This window comes from Ursus americanus, chromosome 6, assembly GCF_024610735.1.
Source record: "Ursus americanus isolate L20-20 chromosome 6, mUrsAme1.1.p, whole genome shotgun sequence".
NCBI classification, from domain to species: domain Eukaryota; kingdom Metazoa; phylum Chordata; class Mammalia; order Carnivora; family Ursidae; genus Ursus; species Ursus americanus.
In genome coordinates this window covers 555,987-569,814 of record NC_142132.1, presented here as the reverse complement: position 1 = coordinate 569,814, position 13,828 = coordinate 555,987, and the positions used below count along the sequence as shown (strand labels likewise).

Sequence of the window (13,828 nt, the reverse complement as noted above, 5' to 3'; positions counted from 1 at the left end):
CCCTCGCCCCTCCATGCGATGGCTGTCAGCGGGGCAGGGGCCCAGGGAGGGGCCGAGGCCATTTCTGTTCAGTCTTTATTCCTTCCATGTGGGGTTGCTGAATTTCATCCCAGGCTGCCCAAGGCTGGGGCCTGCTTTGCTCTCCCCAAGAAGGGGCACCCGTGGAGTCTTCCCGTCCGGGAAGCCCCCAGGCCTTCCTCCCTGCCACCAGGCACTGTCTGAGGGCTCCTGCCTGAGGCGCCCTCCCCTCCACGTTTGGAGTGACGTGGGGCCTTGCCCAGCCTGCAGCACCTCAGAGCACCTGCTCACGGGCCCGTCCTTTCTGCAGGTATGCAGCACTTACCTCCTCCAGCGAGGCATGGACAGCAGAAAGATTTTAGCCCACCTGAGGGCAGCCACCGGCAAGGTAAGAGGAGGACCTCCAGAGCAGGGGGAAGACCCCTTATTCTGCCCTGTGGGCTCTGGGAAGATGAGGGTCCTTGCTTTTTGCTGTTCACTGTCCATGAGGAGTGAGTTTAGGAAAGAGGTGGTAACTTCTCTCCTGCTGGAATCCCCGCACCCTGGTTCTCTGCTGACGGCCTGGCGGGGGGGGGGGGGGGGCGGGCGCTGTGTATCCTGTAGGGCAACCCTCAGGTAGCAGGCGTGCTTTCTAAATGTGCCCGCCCACCTCCTGAGCATGCTGTCCCAGGTGGGGCCCTCGGATGGCGGGCAGGCACCGCATCCCGCCCAGCAACGTGTGGGCGTCTGAGTTCTGAGAAGCCCAGGGTCTCCGACGGCCCCATAACCCTCCCGAGCCCTAGAAACCTACCAAAACCTTGTTGAATTGGGAAGCGGTGTCTCCAAAGCCCAGCTGTGTGAGTCAGTGTGGGCTGGGGGCGGCCAGGCCCTCGTGTCACCTTGACTGGGACTGTCCATGTCCTTCTGCCTCAGGTTGACCAGGAGGAAGAGACCATCAGCCTCCAGAACGCCCTCTCGGTGGTCGAACTGAACCCCAGCGCAGCACCCGCCCTCAGGCCCAGCTCAGGTGGGCCGCCTGGGTCCAGCCTCTCCTGCCCCTGACACCACACCACTCCCACTGCCGACCCCCAGCCCCGAGTGGACACCCACAGGCAGGCACCACTGGGCCCCAGAACAAGGTGTCCAGAACATCCCGGCGGCCTTGCCGTTCACTCCCCACCTCTGTTCCGACGGCCCAGTCACGCTCCCGTGTCGCCAGCCTCCAGAGCAGGCGGTGTGACCCCAGCGTCCCTCTGCTCTATTCCCATGTCCATGCACACATCCTGCTGACCGGCTCCTGCCCGGTCTGGGTGGTAAGCCCGTCCTGCAGCAGGAAGAACACTCCCTCGTCCCATCTGTGGCCTTCTCCGTCGCTCCCACCCGTCCCCGCCCTCCCAGCTCCATCACCCTTGACTCCGGCCCCCTCAGATCTCTGGAAGTCCCCTTGGAGACGCGTGGGGGGCATAGCACCCACGGCGCGCGGGGACAAGCCACCACAGCTTTGTGGAAGGGGTGGGAGGTGCTCCGGGGCATCTGCAGGGCCGGCCCACACCACCTGCGCTCACGCGGGGTTTATCCCCAGGCTTTGTCCGGGTCGGCGGCGACACCAGGCTGGTGGCAGTGCAGGGGCCCGTGCCCACTCAACCCTCCTGCCGCGAAGGGGCCACGTTGCTGCCGGCTGCCTGCACCGGCTCTGCCGCACACTTCAAGCCCATCGTGCTGGCCCCAGATGCAGGGGACGCCAGGTGAGCACCCCCACCCTGGGGCTGGCAGGGTCCCCAAGCCACCCCTGAGTGCTTTCTCCTCTCTGTGCTCTCAGGGACAGGGAGGGTGACGGCAAGCGGGCTCCTGAGGCCCATGGAGCCGCCAGCAGCCGGAAGATTCCTGAGCAGCCGGTACCTGCTCCTGGGCCACAGGGAGCAGCCCCAGAACCTCTCAGAGAGTCCATGCCAAGAGACACGGCCCAGGGGATCCCCTGCACCCCACCCCCTGGCCCAGAGGGGGCTTCACCCGTGATGCCCGAGTCTTCTGCTGCTGGCCCACTCCTGAAGGCACAGGCGCCTCCCATGGAGGAAGGGCCAGACCAACCCATCCCACCTGGAACGCCAGGGTCCAGGGCAGCCCGCCATGACCCGAGTCACCCGGCCAAGCCACCCAGGAGCAAAGCCACCAAGGGCCCAGGCCAGGAGCCTGGGAGTCCCTCATCAGCCCCGTGGGACCCCTCTCTGGCCAAGGCGAGTCCAGACAGCCCCAAAGGCACCTCTGTCCCAGAGCAGGACGACCAGGCCCCAGACAGTCACCCAGAGCGGCCCCTGCCAGCAGACCGCAAGCTCTGTCTCTCCAGTGTGGATGCCTCGCCTCTCCCGAAACGGACAGCTTGCCCGTCGCTGCAGGAGGCCATGCGCCTAATCCAGGAGGAGTTTGCCTTCGACGGCTACTTGGACAATGGGCTGGAAGCTCTGATCATGGGTATCATGGGGGGGGCGGTGCCCACAGGGTTCCCCAGAGAACCTGGGAGAGGCCATGGGGGGGACACAGCTCCCTGAGGGAGGGTCAGTGTGAAGGGGGACCAGGGGCCCCCACTCATCCATCTGCATGAAGAGCTCAGGGGGCAGAGCTGCACCCCGGGGGATCGGCCAGCAGCAGAGCCTCAGGCAGATAGAGGGTCTCAGAGCCGGCTCCCCCCGCCCCAGCTTCCCCCCATCCCCAGCTGTAGAGAGCAGAGAACCCAGAGGGGATGCTCGCCCACATTGTGACTGGCCGCTACCATTTTGCAAACCCAGGGGAATATATTTACGCCTTGAAGGACCTCACCTACGCCACTTTCTGTGGGGCCATATCGGAGAAGTTCTGTGACCTCTACTGGGGAGAGAAGTTGCTGCAGAGTCTTTTCAAAGTGGTGAATGGAAGGATATCCCCCTCCGAGAAGTGAGTTCCCCCACCCTGGGGTCCCCCGCCAGCCGGTTCTGCTCCCTCTGGTCCCCGGAAGTCCAGCTCCCCAGACTGGCCACCCACCCGGGTCCCTCTCTCTGGGCCTGAAGTCCATCCTAACCCACAGCTTTCCCTCTGGGCACCGGGCTCCTTTGGGCAGGAAGAGAGGGCCGTGGGCTCCAGGGTGCCAGAGGCACATCTCCCTGCCCAGGTACCAGCTTGAGGAGGCAGAGGGACCAGACGCCCCAAGGGGAGGATGCCCCCACAGGGAAGAGCTTCTGCCCCCACCCCGCCATCCAGGTCGGCACTGGGTGACAGCTCCCATCCTAATGGCAGAAGGTGGGGTGATGGCCGCCAGAGGACAGGCAGCTCCCCTCCCCCCGGTGCCCCTCCCCCAGCCCCATGGCCCCCAGCCCCTTCACAGACTATGGCCTGGTGTTCCTGTGCTGTGGACTGTAGAGAGCCATGTGGGTGGGGGATGACGCCAGGGGCTGGAACCATGCCTGGACCCCAATGCCTTGACACCCCGTCCCTGAGCTCCAGGCACACCCACAGCCCCATCTGCCTCCAGTGGCCCCACCGGGCAGGTAGGACGGGGTCACTTAGCATTTGCCGTGGGAGCTGTGGGAGCTGTGGGGCACCTTGCAGTGCTCCCTGCCTGTGCAAACAAGGCAACAGAGCGCCCAGATGAGTACCCCACCTGCTCCCTCACTCCGCGTGTCCTGGTCGTGTGGAGAAGGGCCGTCTGGGGACCTCCAGAAATGAATACCTGGAAAGCCCTGTGCCAATTATTTGGGCCCCTTAATTACTGTGGATGGAGGGTGTTCTGTGCCAGCCTGTGGCCTGAGGTCGGGGTGTCCTGGGGAAGCATGGATGGGGCCTCTGTAAAGTGGTATGTGTCCGGGGGTGCCAGGGCGGGGTCGCTGGCCTGCCCCCACCTCAGCCTCAGCATGCATTAACATTGGGGTGAGCTCTGGGGCTTCTCCACATCCACCGAAAGTTTCTTGCTGGAGTCAGTGCAGGGAGCTGCAGTGTTGTGGGGAGGGGCCAAGGGGCGGGGGGCCATGGGGGTCCCTGCAATATCCTTCCTTCTGATGGCAGTGCTTCAGAGGAGGCTGGGTCACAGCCCGAGGGCAGCGCGACCAGCACCCTAAGTGGCTGCTCACTGTCCAGCAAAAGGCCATCGCTGCATGGAGCGGGTAAGGGACATGGGCTATGGGGGCAAGAACTCTCCACGGCGGGGTCCATGTTGACCCTCTTACAGGAGAGGCTTCCCTCAGTCCCCAGAGCGGGGCTTGTCCTCCCTTGGGGACTCTGTGCTGTGAAGGGGGCTCTCCCAGGCCAGCAGGTGGGGGGTGAGCTGGAGCCCAGTGGACCGGGGGCTGGGGGCTGGGAGGCCACTTCTCCTTCCTAGAATCACCAGCTGACAGCTTGGTGATGGGGAAATCTTTGCATCTTTCCTGGAAACACGTGCCATTTAAAGACTCTGAGGCTTATTTCCTGGAATGTTAGCGCAGGGCTCCAAGATAACTGAAATCTTTGTAATCTCACGAAATCTGGTCTGAGTGGGACATGGTTTTAGGAATCAGGTTGCATGACTATGATCACAGGTATGATGGCCATTGGAGCAGGTGGCGAGGACCCTCATCCCACCCTTTCTACCGCGTGCATGCCACAGGAAGTTTAAGAGCCAAGTGACTGTGCCCAGTGAGCCCCTCGGCCCCTCGGTCCCTTGTGCTCATCTCTGCACAAGCGGTTCACAACCCCGGGCGTCTCCGCTCTGGACTCCGGCCCCATGGGACAGCCTGTGTTTGGGAGGGGATCTGGGGGGCCCTCCTGGGAAGCAGGAACACGGCCCTGAACCCTCAGGACCCTATTGGGCCCCCTAGAGCAGCAGGGGGGCACCTGGCTGTCCCGAGGGGCCTCACGTCCCTGACTGAGCACAAGCAGCCTCTCCGTAAACAATTAGTGATGGATTCTGCCACATGAACTAGAGTTCCAAGTGGAATCCTCCTCTCCCGTGCAGGGAAGGAGAAACCGACCACTGTGCGCGTCAGCCGAGCCCCCTGCCCGCCCCCCTCGCTGTCCGAGGTGGACGCCGACGAGCTCTCACGGGGGAACTTTGAGGTTGGATTCCGGCCTCAGAAGTCAGTCAAAGCCGAGCGGGAACAGCAGCCAGAGGCCGGAGAGCACGGGCAGCAGGGAGGGGGCCTGGGCCCCGAGGCGGTGGCCCAGCTGGCCAGGCCCAAGGAGGGGGGCCTGGCTGTGCACCCCAGCCCGGCCGAGCTGCAGAGCTGCAGCCCCGGGTGGTGCAGCGCCTTCTATGAGGCAGACTGCTTCGGCGCCGACGTCTTCAGCTACGTGAAGGAGCTGGCGAGGCAGAAAGCCGGCGGGGCCACTGACGTGGACGCCCAGAGCCCGGTGAGTCCTGGGCTGCCGTCCGCTGCTGGCGGTGTTGGGGAAGGGGGTACTGTGGCCACAGAGGCGCCCTGGGCAACGAGTCCCGCGTTGCAGCGGGAGCTCCCGGTCACTCAGGTGGTGGGGGGTTGCGCACAGAGCCCCTCCCTGCGTCCCACTCCTGGGCACCCCCACCTGCCACCAGTGACCCCGTGCTGGTCTGGACACCTTCCCCGTGCGTCCTCCCACGGGAGCGTTGTGCTCATCTGGGTGTGTCCTCCACATCTGGGGTAGGACATGGCCTTTCTCACTGTTAGCTGGGCTCGTGGGCGCCAGTTAACAGGAGGTCACCTTGTACTGGCCACCACAGCTGGCCTCGGGCTGTGTCTCTGGTGGGGGCAGGCAGGTGAGCCCCCTCCTCCCAGGCAGACTCTTGTTCCTCGGGCGGCAGCACTGAGATGAGAAGACACCATACGTGCCTTGCCCAGGTTCCGTCCGGACCCTGGGGTCATCTAGCCTGGGCTTCTCTGGTGGGCAGCGTCCCTCCTGCACCATCCCAGCCAGAGCAGCCTAGGCCTCTCCCTGGTCAGCAGGGTGAGAGGAACCCACAAACTTGAGAGTGGCCAGCCAGGCAGCCCCTGGATGAGGGCACCCTGCAGAGCTCTGGACTCATGGTTGCTGCCTCCACCACTGGGCACCTGCCCCCCGTACCCAGCGGCTCTGACCTGGGCTGCAGGCCCCACTCCCAAGTGACCAAGAGTCCCGTGACCAGGAGCTCCCACTCGGGCCTTAATGCACAAGGCCTGACTCTCCAGGACAGAAGACGGGAAGGACCCCGTCAGTGCTCGGGCGTCCTGTTCCCAGTGCCTCTACCCGCCCTGCATGGCTTACTCCCTCTGGCCTCCAAGCAGAAGCCACAGAAACGCTATGTCCCCCAGCCCGGACGGCACTGTCTGAACCTTCCCCCAGGGCTCCCCCACATCGTTCACCTCCTGCCACTGCCTGAACTTCGCGTTCGTGCTCAGGCTCAAGCTGGAAAGAGAGCAGGGCCCTGCTCCCGGCCTGCACATGGGAGGATGGGGGCCACGCCCTGTGGACTCTCCCTGTTCCTCACGGCTTCGTGCTGTGGTCCCCTACATGTGCCATCGCAGGCACCAGACTTCAGAGCCTGGCAGGAGCCTCCCGTGGGGCCCTGGCACAGAGGGTGTCCCCATGTAGGCTGTCAGGGCTCCTCCGATTGGACCACGTGGAAGCTCTGTGCCGCCGCGTCAGAGTCGGGGGCTCCCAGCCCCTGACCGTCGCCTTCCTTCCCCTTGGGGGCCTGCAGACCTCGCCCCCACTTGCTTTTCTGTGATGTGTGTTTGCACACATGAAGCTTACTCGGAGTTGCTGGATGTTCTCACCCCAGCAGCACTGGCTTTCCACCTGCAATGGCCTTTCCTGGAAGTGGAAAACCATCAGACTACAAGAGGCAGAAAGCCACACCATACTGCCCATTGTGGGACCAGCGATGGGGCCACAGCGCGTGACAGGGCTCGTAACCAGGCGTAGATCAGGGCTGTCCTGGTGTTGGAGGGTCCTGAGGCTCCAGCGTCCGTCACTGTGAGTGCCGTGATGTGGTTGCCGAGGGGGCGATGAGGAACTAAAACGCTTCCCTGAAATACACTCCGCGCATTTCCTAGTTGTGTCGCTAAGGGCCTGGAAGCAGTGAGAGCCTGTGCCAGGGTCCTGGTTCCAGGGCCGTCCTCCAGTCAAAGGGACCAGGGCTCCTGGGAGAAATCACGGGCCCTGGGAGGAGGCAAGACCTGTGACGACGAGCCGGGACCATCTCGTGCCAGAAAGTGAGGACGTGATCAAGAACACATGATGGGGCACGTCGAAGATCAGAGGACCAGCTGCGGGACCCCCGGCAGCCAGAGCTGGGGCGGTTGGAGAAGCAAAAGAAGGAACACAGAACCATCCTCCAGCTCCGAGAGTGAGGCATCCGCACATCCGTGCTGCTCCACACCGCTGAGCTGAGAAGAGCAACGGCCCAATGATGGTTTTCGAAGAAACAGAAAAAGCCATCCTAAAATTCAGAATCTCAAGGGACCTCAACTAGCCACACAAAAGCGGATGTCTCACACTTCAGATTTCAAACTTGCCATGGAGCTACCGTTGTCAACACAGTGTGGTCCCAGCGTGAGGACAGACTTAGAGACCGGCGGGGCAGATTGGAGAGCCCAGAAGTAAGCCCGTGAGGACATAATTTTTGACAAACTTCCAAGACCGGCCAGCGGGCAGAGGACAGTCTTCACAACACGTGGCACTGAGAAAACGGGGTGTGACCTGCAAAAAGATGAAGTCGGGCCTGTACCGTAGGCCAATTCCAGAAATTAACTGAAACATCGGAGACCTAAACATTAGAGCTAAAATTATAAAACTCATAGAAGAAAACGGGAGAAGCTTTGCAACACTGGATGTGGAAACGATTTCTTGGACACAACACGAAAAGCACAGGCAACAGAAGTAAGAATGGAGAAGCTGTCCTCAATCAAAATGCAAATCTTCTGTGCGTCAAAGGACGTCGTCAACAGAGGGGAAACATCTGCAAATCACATATCTGAGAAAGGTTTAATCTCCAGAGTGTATAGGGGACACAACAGCAACCACCCAAGACCCCGGTGAAGAGGGGCTGATGGACTTGCATGGATATCTCTCCAAAGAAGTTACACAAACAGCCCAAAGCTCCCGAAAGGTGCTCAGCCTCACTGGTCATCAGGGCAAAGCAGATCAGAACCACAGTGAGACACCACCTCACACACGGTACCGTGGCCCTTACCCAGTTTAAGGAAGAAAATATTGTGTTGGTGAGATGCGGAGAAACCGGAGCCCTCGTGCGTGGCTGGTGGGAATGCAGAATGGTGCAGCCACTCTGGAGTTTCCTCCAAAAATTAAGCCTAGATTTACCATGGACGTCAGCAAGTCCACCTCTGGGTGTCTACCCCAAAGAGCTGAGAGCAGGGACTCCGAGAGCCGTTTGCACTCAGGGTTCACGGCAGCCAGGAGGTGGGAGCAGCCCAAGTACCCATCAGTGGATGGGTGGACAGAGATGGAGAATACGCACAGTGGGACAGGCTGGCACCCGCTCCCGCGTGGAGGAGCCCCGAGGGCCCGATGCTGCGTGAAAGCCAGACACGGAAGGACCAGGACCTCCGTGAGGTCCTCGGAGCTGCCGTGTTCCCAGAGACCGCGCGGGGGGAGGGGATGGGGGCTTGATGGGGACAGAGCTTCCCTTTTGTAAGATGGACGTGGAGGGTGGGGATGGTTGTACAACAGGGTGAATGTACTTCATGCCACTGAACAGTATGATGAAAAATGGTTAAAATGGTAAATTTTATGTTATGTATATTTTGTCACAAAAAAATTTTCAAAATAAAAATTTAAAAACTAGCTGAGAGCGGGCGCCTGGGCGGTGTCGTCAGTTAAGCAAGCACCCAACTCTTGGTTTCAGCTTGGGTCATGATCTCAGGTTGTGAGATCGAGCCCCGCGTTGGGCTCCACGTTCAGCAGGGAGTCTGCTCAGGACTCTCTCTCCCTGTGCTTCTCCCCACTGCACTCGAGTGTTCTCTCTCTAAATAAGTAAATAAGTCCTTTAAAAAAATAGTTGAGAACAAAAAAAGGGGGAGAGGGATGATCATTGGCCTTGGGAACTTCAACTAACGCTAGCGCGTGTCATTCTAGCGGAGTCTAAGTGAACAGGGAAGAGACAGGCAGCATCGCCGCGGAGTTTCCTTTGCCCTCATCCCGTGCACACCACTCTACCGCCTTCCTGTTACTCTGGCCTCAGCTGGACCAGGAGACAGGAGCCCCACTGACCTGGGAACGGGGAGGCCAGGGGGTGCCCATGCCTCCAGTAACGGAGGGTGTGGCCCTTTTAGAGGCAGCTCACTGTGTCCACACTGGCTTTCCCAACAGCTTAATCCCAACAGTTGTGGGGAAGGGGGGATGCTAAGAGTCCAGATGTGTCCTCCAATGTCATAGGTCATCCTCTGACCTCACAGGTCACGCCTGCTGACTGTAGTCCCGTCTTTATGATGGACGGCTATGGACAGACTGCCCTGTTTCCAGCACTGCAGAGGGTGGCTCTTGCGTGTGCGAGCGCCTGGTGTAGGCTGACGGGGCCCTTTCCTCAATCCTGTGCTCTCCTCGGGGTGGCAGCCCCTTGCAGGGGGACACACCCACTGGTGAGCCCGGGTCACCCCTGCACCATACTCGGGCTGTTCTTGAAAGCGGGCACAGAGACCAGCTCAGACCAAGAGTGCTGGCGACCAGTGCCTGCTCTTCTCTGGACCATAACCCTGTGGTTGGGACAAGGTGCCCTGGGCCTCCCATCTCTGAAACTGGGGCTCGGTCCCACACTCTGCGGTGGCTCCTGCAGGACACAGTCGGGGGGAGGCGGGTGGTCTGAGGGACACTGTGGAGTGACCCAGAGTGACTTTGTTTTCCCTTTTGTTCCTGCTCACCTGGGAAGACATCGCTCCTGGAACCGGAATGCAGACAGGTGAGTTTCCCGCACCCTCGTCTGCACCGTGGGTGGGCTGGACCAGGCCGGCCAAGGTTCCACGTTTCCCTTTGAGAACCCCCTGCGTCTGTTTCAAAACAGGAGCCTCGGGCAAACTCGAAAGGGGTAAAACAACTTTTGGACACACCTTCACATTCGCTACCCAAACCCAGCGAGTGTGAAGCAGGCCCAGGCATTGGGTGGGCGGAGCGGCTGGAGGGCATCGTGTTGTCTCCGTGCGTCACCGAGCGCGTGCCGACGTGCCCCGTGCACCTGCCGTGAGTGCGGGCTGCGTGCCCGCGCCTCGTGGCGCCCGTACCACAGGCGCCCCAGGCTGTGAAGCCGGCGCCCAAGTGCTTTGTTGCCCTTCACTTGCTGTTAAGACAGGCTTTGCTTTCAGTATTTGGGTGAATGGTGCTGATTTCGGTCCATCCCTCTTGTCTCTCTCTGTCTACAAGTTCTGGTTTCTGGCTTCCTTCCGCCTGTGGTGCTCTTTGTCCCCAGTACTGGCCAGCTTTCAGGCCCGTGGCCATCGAGAGCCTCTGTGTGAGGCTCTGCCTCAGATCATTCGCGTTTACTTCTCGTAATTCTGTGCGGAAAACCCTTCGTTGGGTTAGGCCAGGGAAACACCTCGACGCAAAGGATCCTAAGTATTTTATTTAGACCTCGCCAGTCCGCGTCGGCTGTGGTGCTGCCCCGCTCGCGTGTGTCTTCTCCATCATCCCGCCTTGCGTGGAGTTTAGTTCACATAGATTTAGTTTTAAAATCGGTCAAAACGGTCCTGGAGTCTGTGTGAGCCCTGTTCCAGTGGGAAACAGGCGCATCCCATCGGCCTTCTCGGGGGGGGGGGAGGGGTCTGTATCAGCGTCTGGACAAGTGTGCGAGGGGGCGATGGCCTCACAGGGTGCTCTCCCTACGGCAGCCCTGAGCTACACAAAAGGAGAGCCCTGGAATGCAGGGCTAAGGGCAGTCCTTCCCGTCTTCAGGCTTTGGGGCGTGTCAGCCAGGGTCATGGTGTCTTCAGAAAGCCAGGATCAGGGGCGCCTGGTGCGTCTGTTGGTTAAGCGGCTGCCTTTGGCTTGGGTCATGATCTCACGGTCCTGGGATGGAGCCCCGTGTCCAGCTCTCTGTTCGGTGGCAAGTCTGCTTCTCCCTCTCTCTCTCTCTGTGCTCACTCTCTCAAATAAATAAATAAAATATTTTTTTTAAGATTTTATTTATTCGACAGAGAGAGCGAGCACAAGCAGGGGGAGTGAGCGGCAGGCGGAGGGAGACGGAGAAGCAGGCTCCCCAAGGAGCCCGGAGCCCGATGCAGAGCTCCATCCCAGCACCCCGGGATCATGACCTGAGCCAAAGGCAGACTTCAACCGACTGAGCCACCCAGGCGCCCAAATAAATAAGTAAAATCTTTTAAAAAAAATAAAAATAAAAGAAAGAAAGAAAAAGAAAGATCCAGCCAGCCAGCCAGGATCACAGAGGAGCATGCGTGGATGGGACTGCAGAGACACTCAGCCCCGCTCCAGCCAGACCTCCCGAGGGCAGAGGATGAGTCCGTCTGGGCTCACACCCCTGTCCTCCTCCCTCAGGAAAAGGCAACCTCAGAGCTGTGGGGGGCCACTGCGTGTGTGCTGTCAGGGTCTGTGCCATCCCCCCGGGACTGTCCTCAGTGACGACCGTCCAGATCGGTGCCATCCGCCGGGTAACCAGCAGCCGTGTGTGGCTGAGCACTTGAGGTGTGGTCCACAAGACAGCGGAGTTGACATTTGCATGTCCTTTTAGTCCTAGAGCCGCCACACGCGGCCTGTGGCTCCCATGTTGGGGGCACACGCAGGTCCTGCACACGCATTCTGCCCCATACACCCTGGGGGCTCATCTGTCCCCCACCCTGGCGACCGGCGATGGGTTCTCGGGCCGACAAGTTGGGGAGGCAGGTTTGGAGCCAGACTGTGTGACGTCAGAGCCACATTCCTCACGCACAGTCCCAGCCGAAAGATGTGCCAGAAGCTTTGGGGCCGCACGAGCTGCGACCAGCAGGCGTCCTCCCAAAGCGTCTGCCTCACGTGGGGATCTCGCTGTGGTGGAAATCAACTTTCTCCACGCCTGTTTCCATGGAGAGAGACAGCCTGCCGTCCCAGTGTGGGACACCCTTCCCCTGCAGCTTTTTCGTGGCCCAGCTGGAGAAGGACCTAGGAGGCCCTAGGGGACCTGATTTAACAACCGAGACGTGGCAGAGGGAGGTGGTTCTGCGTTCAGTCTGCACCATGTCCCCAACACCAGGCACAGCCCCTGCCCCACAGCTGCCCCGGGCCTGGAGGTTCCTACCATCTGGCGTGTCTCTCTGCTACCCCGCTGTTAAAATAGCGGCACAAGGAAGAAGACAGCCACGTGAACCACCTTTTCAGTAAAACCACCAGATAGAGGGGATTCAAATATTTAAATAAAAACACCACCGGCATTTTTAATTTCACAAAATCGTACAGAAATAAATGCTACCAACAAAGCAAAGTACCTTGTTGTAGTTAGAGGAGATTAGGGGAAAGCTTGTTTGGGTTTGAGCTGATTAGATGTGCCCAAATGAAGACCAGAGTGTATTTGGCTTTCAGATTAAGACTCCTGTCAGTGTGGCCATTTCAAGACCCTGGGGACACCTTGAGCCCAGTTAACAGGAAGTTATTTCCCTGCGAGTCTGAGCGATCCCTGGGCCTCTGCCCCTTCCTCTGGTTCCTGGCCCTAACTGTGCCCACCCCACACCCCTGTCCTCCTCCCTCAGGAAAAGGCAACCTCAGAGCCACAGTTGGAGACCCGGGGGAGCTCAAGCAATGTCTCCTCGCAGGGACCTGCCAGGTTCCAGGTCCAGAAGCACACCCCTCCTCAGCCCAGGGCCCCACAGGGAGGGGGCAGTGAGTCAGGCTGCGTCTGTCCGCCTCTTTCTTGAACAGAGGAGCCATGTCTGGATTCTGGTCGTTTCTAACACTCTCTGCCCTGAGCCTGCCCTACTGTCGAAGCTTTCCTGCTCCCTCCCGGTGAGAGAAGAACCCAGACAGTCCCAATGGGAGGACAGAGCTGGGTGAAATGCCCCCCACCCGGCCAAGCAAGGTTGTGGACCCTCCTGGCACATGCCAGGAGGGAGCTGGGAGCCCTGTTGCTGACCATCCTCACAAACCATGACGCTGAGGAACCCCCGCTGGCACCGTGGCTCTCTGGACTGCCCTCGGGCTGCAGTGGACACGCGGGTTGGCCGCTGTCCCCGAGCAGCATGGCTGAGGGGCCCGGAGGGAACAGGGGCTAACCAGCCTGAGTCTGTGGCAGGGCGTCCGCGCAGGAGTCCCTCGGGGGCAGCCACGCAAGCCGGACGGCCAGGCCTCAGGTGGGGTCCCCACCCACAAGGGCCCAGGTGCAGGGACGCAGTGCCCCAGGTGCAGGGACGCGGTCACATGGGGGTCCTGCAGGGACCTCACAGGGCAGCAGGGCCCTCAGCCAGGCTGGGGGGCCAAAGGGGGCCAAGGGGGCCTGAAGTGCAGGCCAGCCCCCCGCCCCCAAAGCCAGAAGTGGTCCTGGACACCTCTCCAAAAGGGCATCCCCTCGGTGGGCCGGGGCAGGGCCCAAACTGCTGGCCCCTGCACCCCCTGCACCCCAACCCTCTCCTTGTGCTGGGGGCCTGGCTTTCCTGGGGTGGGGGACGGTCGAGAAGCTGGGACAGGCTACTAGCTGCCTCAGCGTTTTCTGCCTTCATTGTTTTAAGTGACTCAATGGCATGTACTTTGCAAATACCAATTTACTGAGGTACCTTGTGCACCAGTTCTGTTGACTTCCTAATAAAACAGTTACTTTACCAGAAAAACGGTTTATTCAGGAAAGCAGAGAATTGCAATACAAAAGAAAACTAGGGCAAAACCACAGGGGAGACCTGGGGACAAAGAGGAGGCTCTTTTATGGGGGGTGTCGGGGAACCTGTTGTAA

At 60.4% G+C, this 13,828-nt stretch overlaps 1 protein-coding gene across 1 annotated transcript in view; it reads left to right on the top strand.

Annotated features, from left to right (window-relative positions):
• KNDC1 (kinase non-catalytic C-lobe domain containing 1) overlaps window positions 1-13,828 on the top strand; it is a 64,867-nt gene that overhangs the window by 36,308 nt on the left and 14,731 nt on the right. Inside the window, exons 11-18 of the mRNA XM_045809371.2 lie at window positions 329-406; window positions 931-1,024; window positions 1,580-1,742; window positions 1,817-2,185; window positions 2,237-2,466; window positions 2,781-2,925; window positions 4,030-4,127; window positions 4,955-5,349. Coding sequence (XP_045665327.2) covers window positions 329-406; window positions 931-1,024; window positions 1,580-1,742; window positions 1,817-2,185; window positions 2,237-2,466; window positions 2,781-2,925; window positions 4,030-4,127; window positions 4,955-5,349 — 1,572 coding nt within the window. The remainder of the gene's footprint in view (window positions 1-328; window positions 407-930; window positions 1,025-1,579; window positions 1,743-1,816; window positions 2,186-2,236; window positions 2,467-2,780; window positions 2,926-4,029; window positions 4,128-4,954; window positions 5,350-13,828) is intronic.